The following is a 13,037-nucleotide window of genomic DNA, read 5'->3' as shown; positions in this document are numbered from 1 at the left end:
CTAAGCACACAGACAAAACAAACACTGGGAGAACATGCAAAACTCTCACAGAAATGCCAACTAACCCAGCTGGGACTCGAACCATCGACCTTCTTGCTATTTTTTTTAAAAATTGTTTTAATTGTTTTAAAACAATTTTTAATTTTTTTTAAATTTTTTAAATTGTTTTAATGGTAACTTCCACGTTTTTTTTTACCTAAAATATTGGTTAAATAACAGTCAAATGTCATTCAGTGTAACATATTTATGTAAAAAAAATGTTTTTTAATTATATTTAAAAATGATCGTTTTTACTGACCTTTAAATTATTAAAAACGTCTTGCTGAAAAATGATGGATATTGATAAAGTAAAAAGTTTTGTTGAGACTTTTATTATGTCATCAAAGGATTCTTGTTCTAAATATGCTTGAGAAGAGCTCTGGAATGACATTTTAGTCTGTAAGTCATTACACAAAGCATGAGTCAGAAAAAAAGGCAAAATATAAAACCATAGATTACAGATAACAGTAGATAACAAAATATATTCATATATTCTATGTTACATCATAGGCTAAACAAATGTCACAGCTTGTTGCTTCTTGTCCAAAACAAATCCCAACATGTTCGTGCATGTCTATGTACCCATGCATGACTGTGTTTCTCGTCCTTTTGAAACAAAAACCAACACCTCATCCTAATATTTCAAACCACGGTCTGACAAGTTTCATCCATGACACTGTTTGCAATGGACCAAGACGTTACACACGGTTTTACCAGTGTTTTGCTTCCTTAGTCTTTTAACTAGGCAGGTTTATTTATATCCTCTTTCCTAATGTGAGGGAATAAGTGGAGTGTTATTCCCTGTAGTTCTGCTTCAGATTCATGACAGTATAGTTGCTCCCCTGATGCCTTTCTCAATAGTGTGAGCCAAAAATAAAAGAGGAAACTTGACCTATGTTTCTCTCTGGCACACTGTAATATATCTCTTTTGCTTAAAGGGACAGTTCACTTAAATTATATGATCAAGTCTAAAAGATTTGTATTTACAGTCGAAGTCAGAATGATTAGCCCTTCTGTGAATTTTCTTTCCTTTTAAATATTTCCCAAATGATGTTTAACAGAGCAAGGACATGTTCACAGTAAGTCTGATAATATTTTTTCTTCTGGTGAAAGTCTTATTTCGGATAAAATAAAGCAGCTTGTAATTAAAAAAAAAATAAAAAATTTAAGGTCAATATTATTAGCCCTTATATATGTTTTAGATAGTCTACAGAACAAACCATCATTACATGATTTGCCTTATTACCCTAACTTGTCTAGATAACCTAATTACTTAAGCCTTTAAATGTCACTTTAAGCTCAATACTACTATCCTAAATTAGTATTGAAAATATTACGTATACTGTCATCATGGCAAGGATAAAATAAATCAGTTATTTTATTTCTATATTTAGAAATGTTCTGAAAAAATCTAAAATCCAACAGAAATTGGAGATTTAAAAAAATTGTCTTTGAGTCTTAATTGTCATTAATTATTGAATGTGGGGGGAAAATAATACTACTGTTTTAAACATGGTATTACTGTGTTCATCCCTTTTTAATAAAAATCTGAAATTGAAAAACCATATTAATATCAAATATGATAATATATCAAATGTTTAACTGATGATAATTGATTGTTGTGTTTGTATTTTTACCAGTACCAGAATTTAATTAAACACGATGGCTAAACACTTGAAAGTTTTTGTGCTAGAATAGAAAACTTCATAGAAATTTTTACTAAAAGTATTTTTGGCACTTAATTTTACATTAATTAAATATGACATGAATATGAAACTTGTAATGTTTATTTCATATTTCTTGTTTAAAAATTGTAAAATATTGGTAACAACAAGGTGTATGTTAGTTCATATATTTGCTAACAAATATATGTTATAAATGCTGTACAAGTATTTTTTATTAGTTCATGTTAATCAATACATTAAACTGTTAACTGCTATTAACTAATAGAACTTTATTTTAAATTGTGACCCTTTTTTTATAGATCTCATATAGAACATTTTAGGGAAAATAAATATGTACTTTAATAATATTAAACATTTACAAAAGCTTCATTTAGTTACAGTTTAACAGTTTTTTTTTGACTGTTAAAAATTCATATGGCATTATTGGATTGTAATAAAACAATCACTAGTGTTTTTTTTTGTTTGTTTGTTTTTAGTATTTTAGATAGACATAAGCTGTTAATAAAAAGTAAAACTAAATTTCCCATTTTTGCTTTCTCTTTTTTTGCTGAATAAATGTATCAGTTTCTGTGAAATTCTGATAGTCAATAGGAAGTGACACAAAGAAGGCTCGAGAACACACTGGCAAGAGGAGAATTCACCCATCACCCCAACTGTTCAAAGCTGAAGTTGCCAGTTTAGACCTTCTCTCACACTCTTTCAATCGATGAACCAGTAAAGTCTATTAGAACTAGATGCAGATGTAGCATAGAATGATTCACAGCTATAAAACCGTGACCGTGTCAACAAGTCTGTTGCAATCATTTTAACATCACTTCCTAGTAGCACATCTCGTTGATGTTTACAAAAATAAATGACATGGATATGGCATTATGAAAGGAAATAGGATTCGATCTCCAGGGGCAGCATGGGTGGGTTAACAAAACAGCCTTTGTGCGATACCTTTAGTGTCACTGGAAAACAGAGGCCATTGTGCTTTAGAAAGGATCCTTATGGTTCATGTCCTGGAACTGCAATGGATCCATTTCCTCAGATTAAGAGTCAGCGCACATTCAGACCACAATACAGCTACACTCACAGTTTCACCACTGACCACTTAGTCTCATGATGTGATTTAGAAACACACTTTAAGTCAAAATAATCGCTAAAATAGTAGCTAATGCAGTATATTTTGGAGGATACAACTTTAAAAAAAGAGGTAAAAGACATGAAGATGGGTTTTGTGCTTTTTTTAATCACATGGAAATACATGCCTCCATCCCTGAAAATAGAGTTTTACAATTAACAAGGAGACAGAAAATGTTTTTTAGAGAGCACAGGTCTCACTTTTTTTATACAATGTTTTTAGGCACTTGGAATTACAACAGCAAACATTCCTTTTTTAACGACGAAAATAAAATATCTTTGGTCCTTAAAAAAAAAAAAAACAAGAAAAATAGAGGTTGATTGAAACCACAGTCTGAAAAAAAACCATATATAGCTTCACAACACAGAACGCAGCCTTCTCTCCCCGCTTACATAACCTGCAACAGTTTAAGTGAATCTATCATGACTTGAGAGAGAGAGAAAAAAAAAAACAAAGTGTATTTTTTTTCCTGCTACATGTGAAAAAGATCTTCGCTCACTCTGCAGAACAGAATACGTAAGAATAGGCTCAAATCAGACATACAGCAGTGAACAGTCATTCTAATATATGTCACATTTAGCACAAGAACAATAGAGTGCTACAGTCGAGGCATCAAAACCCGGAAGACAAATTAAATCCATAAATCAGTTTTCTTTTCAATATTTGTGGGGTATTTTAATTAATAGGTAAACACCTCAACAAAACTTGAACTATGTAAACTGCACACATATTATCAAAAATAATTTAATTCAAATGACTTATATTTTTGGTAGGGATGCTCTGATCAAGATTTTCACAGCCGATATCGAGTACCGATTACTTGTCATGAGCCGATACTGAATACCGAATCTAATGCTTTATAATGCATTAAGCACATTTTCCCTCTAAGCATGAAGCTTAAGAGTAGATCTCGCCGTACCTAAGAAAATAAATGAAGGATGCTGCATATAAAACCTTAAACATCTCTCTTGTAACCATTTAGGTGTGAACATGTCATGGCCAGAAGCAGTTTTAGACTGTATAAATTCCTACATGCACAGCACAATTCACATTTACAAAATCCAATTTGTACATCAGTAAACACAATTTGTGAATTCACAAAAAAAAATCATAAAAATTTTCGCCAAATGAATTAGATTTGTGTTTATGAATGGTGTTTTGAACTTACGAATTGGATTTGTGTATTTTTAAATCATGTTTTGAATTTACTAATTGTTTTTATGCATTTCTGAATCTTGCTTTGAATTTACGAATTCAATTTGCATTTTTAAAAATCTTTTTTTATATTTACAATTTTGATTTGTGTTTTTTTATCTTTTTTTATTTACGAATTGGATTTGTGTAATTTTGAATTTACGAATTGGATTTGTAAATTTTGGAATCATGTTTTAAATTTATAAATTAAATCTGCATTTTGTTTCTTTTTTATTTTTACAAATTTGATTTTTGTATTTTTTTAAATTTACAATTGGATTTGTGTAATTTTTAAATGTCTTTTGAATTTTCAAATTTGATTTGTCTATTTTTGAATCATGTTTTAAATTAATAAATTGGATTTGTGTATTTTTGAATCTTGTTCTGAATTCATGAATTGGATTTTGTAAATGTGAATTGTGTTGAGGATGTATGATCTTTATTTTGTAAATATATTATTGTTGAGACTGATCTGGCCCCATATATAAACAGCCAATAGACTGTATAAACGGGTCGCACCACATCTGTATTTTAGCTGCTGTGACGCGAGCACATCGATCGCCCCATGCATCGTTTACCTTCTCATTGTGTTGTGTCTGCTGTAGGCCATGTATAATATACGGGTGTGCACGTGCGTCTTCCTCCGATTGTAAACTCATAAACCAACACCTGCGATCGTTTCATGAGATCTCCCAGATTGGGGAGTACCGATTGAATCTTCGGCCGATCGATCGGAGCATCTCTAATGTTTGGCTGTGACATTGTCATACAAAGAATTTAAAGAATGAGAAGGTAACCAGTGGTGAGAATAAGTCTTCCCAATTTTGACGCTGTCCCAAGAATGCTCTATTGACATTGTTAAAAAAAATAAAAGCTCCTCCAGAAAATCCCTTTTTTTGAGTTTGGAAAAAACGTTTTATATTCACTTGCTTGCATATCATCTCCAGCACATGGGGATGTACGAGAACGGATGTCGACTGTGTCAGTTACAGGGCAGCCATGTCGGATAGGAACTACTGCAAGTGTGAACCAGCGGCTGCACGTGAGCAATGTAGTAGTTACTGAAGTTGATGTCTCGCACGTACGGTGCCGGCTGGTAATAACATGTGACGTTGGTAACTGTAGGGATGGCGTTCTGTTCGGCGAGCACCCTTAGCGCCAGCATTGAGATAAGGTTTAAAGTCTGCCGTCGCTCGTGTCCCATTAAGCATACAGTACTCTCATTGACCACGTGGTACAACGTGACCAAACAGTCATACCGTTTGTGTTCCATTCCGGCAAAGTGATTCTGTAGGTACGCCTCTAGTTTTCGCTGCTGCTCCCCGATGTCTGGAAAGTCAATGAAGAACCGAGAGCACATGTACCGCTGGAGCGATTTCATCTCCGATTCGGAAGTGGGACGGAATCCTCGCACTAAAAGGTGGCAGTATTTTAAGAGGCCGCCTCCGCGAATTTCTTCAGGGTTTCGTGTAGCGATGGCCTTGTTGCACAGATGGCCAAGAGCTTCCTCGAAGTCCCCATACATACTCTCGCCCAAAACTGTAGGGTGGAAACAATCCGACATGGGCGTCTCCGAACAACGGTCGAACAGAAGAAGAGAGTCCAAAACAATCTGGAAGGAGTCCACGCTGAACTCAAACTGCCGTCTTAGAGAGTCCACGAACTTGAGCTCGACGTTCTTGCCTGTGTTATTGGAAAGCGAGATGAGGCTCCAGCGGTCGGTGTCGTTGCACACCTTCACCAGTTTCTGCACGTAAGCCTCTTTCAGAGTCAGTGCTGAGATTCGCTCTTTGCTGACGCCTTCAGGTAGGAAGTCCAGCAGGCTGTCGAGAACCACGTCCTTCACCACACGGAAAGCCTGGTCATCTGACAGCGAAACACCAAAAATCAGGTCCAAGTCTTTGTATCCGAGGCCCGTGTCCTGGTGCAGAACGTGACTGGCAGCTGAACCGTTCAGCCTAACATCTCGAACCGTGATTCCTCGCTCCTCCAAACGTGCTCGAACCACCTGGAGGAACAGTGATATAGATTAGAGATGTGCCGATACTGAATGTTTTACACAACTTTTTACATTTAAAGTAAATTTAACAATAACTTCAAGTGAATGTTTTAAACTGCGCTAACATTTCTGATGTATCCTCTGACAATCTGAAACTGAATCTCCATTTTTCATATAATGTTATCATGCCTAAATTAATTTCATTTAATTCACAAAAAATCTTGTGTTGACAATTCTGCATCAGATTGCTGTTAATAGCGATATAAGAACAAGCATTAGCAGAACATTAGTTTATATTTTAACTTTTGTGGTCTATGAAGAAAAAAAATTCATATGGCATTTAGAGCAACACTAGTGTGAGTAAATAATGACAGCATTTTCTTTTTTTGGTGAGCTATCCCATTAAACACAAAGCACTGCCTTGGTTGAACATTTTGAGGTTACTTTGTTCTGCCACCGCTGCTATTAGATAATTACCTTGTTAGCTAAAAAGCCTAATAAGACGTAATTGCTAGGCTTCAGTGTTGCGTAGCCCATCGGCTCTTTGTGGATTACAGAAATTGCACAGATTTATACATTTATGCCTCGTCCCAATGAGAGTCACAGTTAGTCTACAGTGAGTAATCGACAAAACATCAGTTCACTTCAGATTTTGTCTCTTTGTTAGTGTGACTTCAAGCTGATGTGATGTGGAATACTGACAGCATATGATATGACACATCAGCATAATAGAGTACAGCCCATTTTAAAAATGAATATTTGGTCCATTTCTCTGTGAATATAGCCAATGTATTTTGGTGCATTTCAACAAAACAGATTTATTAAACATATATATATTTATTCAAATTATATTTTAGTCACCAAACATATTGAGAAATTGAAAGATAAAACAATTAAATTCAAGAAAAATGTTGCAGAAAAAAATACAAACTACAAATTAAAACTACATTTTCATTTTTTTTGCTTTTTCCCCTTTTTCAATTTATATTTAATAGTTTTCTATAACACATAAATTTGGGTGTTCTAGTTTTTGATCATTATCGTAAGTTATTTTGTTAGATGAGCTTCAGATTTGGCTCCAGTACTGACTACTCTAATGTATATGCACAAATATATTGTTGAATAGCTTCCTTTTAAAAATATGAATTTAAAAGATTTTGTGAGGGGTTTACTTCTATATGCTCAGCACTGTGTACACACAATAAAATCTGATTTACTTAACAGTCTTTGGCACTGAATTATTTATTAGCAAAATAAAAGTTATTATATTGGCCATATATGCAATATATAATATTCATGTGCATTGGCCAAATGTGAAGTCTGCACCAAATTCAATTTACAAATGTGATCTTATACAAAATATTAAATAAAATGTAATTTAGTGTAACAAATTTATATAAAAATTTATGAACAGTTGGTTTAAGAATAAGTGATCATACATGTCTGTATTGTATATGTATGTAATACATATTTGTATTATATTTTTAATTATTAAAAACAAAATCAAAATCTAGTGCTTTAAAGGATAGCAGTAAAGTATAAAATGATTTAAAATGACAAAATTATTGTTGTAAATAAGACCACCAAGATTGTTTACTATATAACTAATATTACATTGAATGAGATGTAGTACACCTTTTATTACATAACAAATAAATACATTTAGAGCTGTAATATGTTTTTTATGTTGATGTGTGAACCCCATTTTAAATTTCTGACTTTTAATTTACACTTCATTTAGTACTATACATTACTTTGATTTTACACTATTAATCATTTCCAACATGTTCCTATAGGGTATATGCAGAAGGACTTTTAATTTTTGCGTAACCTGGGTCAAAAGCTTTTGGTGAACTGCATGCTGTTACAAAATCGGCGCGTTTGAGGTCTGTTTTCTTTAAAAAGCGACGATCTTCCTTGCCTAATTTATATATGATAAAAAGCAGTTCTCAAAATGTACAAGAAGCACTGCATTAAATGACATTCTTTCCCACCATGTCTTTAAAATATGAGCCTTCATTTTACCCCAATATTTTCAATGGAGTTTCTGCGCAGGCCTGCTGTTCCTGATGGCATGTGCTTTTCATCTCGTTTTATGCTTGAACAACTACATGAACGCTAAAGTCTATTTAACTGATTATATTTTAATTACATTACAACATCAATGCTGTAAAAGGAATCGTATAAACCTTGAAAAGAAAACGTAACATTAACCGTTCACTGAAAGTTTATCGGTATGAAAAGAAACACTAGTTGTGCATATACCCTATTAGCTATGTGTTCAAGAGACTGAGCTGAAGTGGATTGTAAAGTCTAGGGTTAATCTGTTTATATGGAGTGTGCAGAGACTGACAGTAATGCATCCACAGAGACTCACTTGGGAACACACACCACTGTGTACAGCTGCACAAAACACTCACTCAATATAAGAAACTACTGAGGCAGCTGTAACACTTCACACGAAGATCTAATAAATCTCCAATGATAAACGAGGAACACATTCATAAATGCCTAATTCAGTAAAGACAAAAACATTGATTTTGGCAGAGGCCGTTTTTCATCCACGCCAAGCTATTTATATTGTCTTGCAACTATTCCGAGATTAAAACATGCTTAAATCAAACTCATTATGCCCATCCTGAACGCAGATAACCTTCATTTTCCACAGCTCTGTGAGATTAGTGTCAATCAGATCACCTGCCCTCACTCCTGTCAATCACATCATTAGCCAGCTATTTTTACACATTGGGTCAGACTGCAGCAATTGACCAAGTGAACGCAGTGCAGCTATGCACGTCTGTAAAACATCATCAGTCAGGCCAGCAGTGGAATTAATCAAGCTGAACGGCATTACGGTCGATTTATAAAGAGGGTGTGATTTATTTAAACAAAGAAGTGTTTACTTTAATAAAAGACTAATGTAGGAACATCAATCAAGCGAGAGACAAATAGAAAGTAAAAGGTTTTTGAATCCCCACCGAATCGATCTGCAGTGCAAGCGAATAGTGCCAAATCAGTGTATCAAAACCTACATGTTATGGTCCAACTGTACATCACACTCTACACTACCTGACAAAAGTCTTGTCATTGATCTCAGTTGTAAGATCAACAAATAATAAGTTGACATCTAGTTGATCATATGGAAAAGTGGCAGACGGTAGATTTATTTATGAAACTCTTTCCCAATTACCACAAATGCTGCAGAAGACCTATTGGAACCCGCATAGATCCAATATTGTCACAGAAATCAGTCAAGTATGGTGAAGAAAAACTCTTGGTTTGGGATTACATTCAGTATGAGGGTGTGCAAGAGATCTGCAGAGTGAATGGCAGCATCAACAGCCTGAGATATCAAGACATTTCTGCTGCCCAACACATTACAAACCACGTGAGAGGGCAAATTATTCAGCAGGATAGCGCTCCTTCTCATACTTCAGCCTCTACATTAAAGTTCTTGAGAGCAAAGAAGGTCAAAGTGCTCCAGGATTGGCCAACCAAGTCACCAGACATAAACATTATTGAGAATGTCTAGGCATAAGACGAAGGAAGAGGCATTGAAGATGAATACAAAGAATCTTGATGAACTCTGGAGTCCTGCAAGAACACTATCTTTACCATTCCAGATGACTTTATTAATAAGTTATTTGAGTCATTGCAGAGATGTATGGATGCAGTTGTCCAAGCTCATGGGAGTCATACACAATATTAATTCATTTTCCACTGCACCATGACTTTATATTCTATACTGTACATTATTTTTGTTAAGTGACAAGACTTTAGTCTAAGCAAAGTCAGACTTTACTGTCCTAATGAAATTATTAAAAGTCAAGGCATGATCAAATTTTATTTTGGTAAAATAAGTGTAATCTAGAGGCCTTTCATATAAGCCACTTCTGAAACCAAATGATCAACTAGAAGTCAAGTTATTATTTGATGTTCCTAAAACTAAGCGACAAGACTTTTGTCAGGTAGTGTACATATGCTATCAAAACCTACATGATATGGTCCAACTCACAGTCAAAAGCACAAGGTGCAAATAAGCAATCATGACCACATGATGATGACAAAATAATAATGACCACAGCCACAAAGTTCATGTAATGAGACGGTGCCATGGCAAATCATTAGTGTTAGAAAAACAGCGAACAAGCAGCCATCTTTTGTCAATTTTGCAATGCCACGTGGAGGCCGTGTAATAAAACATCAAAGTAGTTTTTTACAGGTTTTCCATTAAATCTAATAGGCATCCTAGTTGGCTTTTATTGAGAGGACGTTGCTATCTGTTCTAACCCTAGCAGATGGACTATTATAAAACCGAGATTGACCATTCATTACTGTACACTCCATGTGGAGCACGACCGGATCAAAGGAAGAGAAACTGTCAGATTCCACAGTTTCATATCCGTGTAATTAGAACCAATCTTAGGCCAGTTTTCAAGATCTAAAGCACGTCGCCGTATAAAGCTTTCACAGAATTTGAGAACACTGAAATAAAAGATGTCAGATGTAGATATGATTGACAGACAATCTCCTTTCCATATGGGAAGCGTGATTTTCTATTCGACTGTGAGAGAATTCACCCCTTAAGCACTTTAAACAAACCCTCTCTTGTTGGGTGAAGCTATACTGAAGGAAGCGATCTGGAGAAAAAGATCAATATCTGCCTGCATGTGTAGATGCAAGCCCACACTGCTTGCGTATGAGAACAAGAAATCTTTTCATTGAGGAGAGGGGCATTGATGCTGGTTATCATAGCACTAACTCCAGCAGTGTAACATTGCATGGGATTAGGGTCGGTAATGAGTCACACTCTGTGCAGGATTCGTGAGAATGTCCAAGTCATTAACAAGTCACTTAAATTTGCCAAGTGCACAGTTTTTTGTATCTGCTGGAGGGCCAAAGGCTAAGAATGTTTTGCTTATCCTTGGGGGGTTGAGACATTACACCAATAGCTGGCCTTGTAGTGGCAGGTCAGACTGCTCACAAAATAAATCAAATTTCAGTACAACATGTTGCAATTTTGTTACTTTATTGTTAAGATTTATCACGTAAAATGAAGTTGAAGTTTTATCAACCATGAACTTACATTTATGGAACAGAACAATGCCTTCTAAGTAGTTATTGATGATTTTTAGTTTGCAGTTAACTAGTTAACTTGGTTAACTAGAATCAGAAATACACATTTTTATCTGAAAAATGTAAATCAAGATTTTAATATTTATTCCTGTGTTATTAATACTACAAATGTAACCTACACGGTGAAACCCAACAGTCAACTTTATCAAATGAAATAAGTGTAGTTAACTCAATTTACTGAAAGTTACTCGTTATTACTCATTTGAAATGAGTTTTGAACTCAGTGTTGAAGGTGATGAGTTAATTAAATACCTCATAACTTCAACTTAAATGGAGTAAGTTCACAGTACTCATGTAGATTAGTTTTCTTTTTCTTTTTTTTTTTGCTCAAATTGTTTTTTGTGTACTCAAATGGAGTGATTTCACAGTACTCATTAGGATTAGTTTTTAAACTTAAATGGTTTGTTGCCATCAGTTTCCTTAAACGGTTTGAGTTACCTTAACTTTTTGGGTTTTACAGTGTATATATTCCGAGCAGACTGAATTTGATGAGCATTGTCATTCAGATATTAACAATTCAATTTAATTCAGTTTCTTTTTTCTTTTAAACTGGCATCTCACCATTGAGTTTTAGTATCCTACTTATAGTTCCTATATGTATAAGTAGCAACTCCAGCTACTTAAACACATGCACTTTTATCCCTATACTTTAATACTATTTATATGAGACTGTAAAATTAATCACAGTTACTGTGTTTAAAATTGCTTTTGTCTTTAATCGCTTAATGAAAATTCAGATTTCAGCAGATTTAAAATGTATATTCATAAAATCACATTTAAACAATAAAACGCATTATAGTGTTTAAAGTTAAGTATATTCATTCAGTAGTAGAATCTCTGAAATACATGTCAATGGCTGTCAGTAACTTAGAAATAAATACTATGAAGAAAAGTTGCATGATAAGTAGGTTGGTTAAAATTGCAATAGGCACCGGCTACAACCGGAATAGTCCGAATAGCTATCATGTCACATGTAGTGACCAGTAGCAGCAAGAACTCTGATATTAATTGCTACTGGAACATTAAGTACTGTATAATTACCAATACCTAGTAAACCTGCTATGAGAAATACGACCGTCTTAATTGGTAAAGTATGTAAGAGTATCCTTTGTTCGTTTTAAAACATGTACTTAGTACTGGTATTAAGAATAAAAACTAAAATTTCAATAATAAAAACGTCATGAAGTAGCATTAATAGCCTCAAAGGGAAACTTTTTAACCAAATGTAGTCGTGCAGAGAAAGAGTTGGGAGATGCGCTTTCATATTTACCTGAACAATCTGTCGCGGCTGCACCGAAAGCGTCGGGAAGTTTCCACGTCCGTGAACTGGAACCGTCTCTCCGAGAATAGAGTCCAAACGTTGCACCTGCTCCCAAGACAACACACAAAACCGCCGACACTGCTCTGTCACATCACCGGAGGACATGGCGATGGAAAGAACAACCAGCTTTAAAAAAAAATCTCAAAAACTTCTGTTCGTCTTCCGCGCAGATGTCGCTCTCTTTCCAGCAGATGAACTTCCTACGCAGATCCGAAATGTGAAAAGCTGAGTTGTTACACAGTTGCTCTCTTTATCAGATATATAGCCTATAAATGGACGCGGTTCGTGAGGTCATCCAGTTGCGCTCCTGATTCACTATTCCCAATTCATGCACATCCAACTGAGAAGGTGAAATGATACAGTTATGCTGAAAACTACCATCTGAATGGAATTTATAGCTATGCGATTTGCATACTGGCGTCTTATTGGTTGAATGCTAAGGCTCATGAATAATTACACAGCATTCTTGGATCGGATTGGCGGAGGCGTGCCATTCTCATCCCAGTAAACACACAGCAGCGCTAAGACTGTGATCAT

At 34.8% G+C, this 13,037-nt stretch overlaps 2 protein-coding genes and 1 long non-coding RNA gene across 4 annotated transcripts in view; 1 reads left to right on the top strand and 2 right to left on the bottom strand.

Annotated features, from left to right (window-relative positions):
* Window positions 1-13,037, bottom strand: part of zdhhc18a (zDHHC palmitoyltransferase 18a) — a 284,455-nt gene that overhangs the window by 216,497 nt on the left and 54,921 nt on the right. The gene's annotated exons all lie outside the window — the stretch shown is intronic.
* Window positions 1-13,037, top strand: part of LOC141378236 (uncharacterized) — a 53,578-nt gene that overhangs the window by 19,502 nt on the left and 21,039 nt on the right. The gene's annotated exons all lie outside the window — the stretch shown is intronic.
* On the bottom strand, window positions 3,025-12,847 carry tent5ba (terminal nucleotidyltransferase 5ba). The gene is given in 2 exon segments (NM_001077806.1): window positions 3,025-6,052; window positions 12,450-12,847. Coding segments are annotated over 2 exon segments (1,182 nt in total). The 5' UTR covers window positions 12,606-12,847; the 3' UTR covers window positions 3,025-5,026.

Source organism: Danio rerio, chromosome 16, assembly GCF_052040795.2.
Source record: "Danio rerio strain M-AB ecotype USA chromosome 16, GRCz13ab, whole genome shotgun sequence".
NCBI classification, from domain to species: domain Eukaryota; kingdom Metazoa; phylum Chordata; class Actinopteri; order Cypriniformes; family Danionidae; genus Danio; species Danio rerio.
The sequence above is the reverse complement of the archived record's forward strand: the minus strand, read 5'-3'. Positions and strand labels throughout refer to the sequence as shown.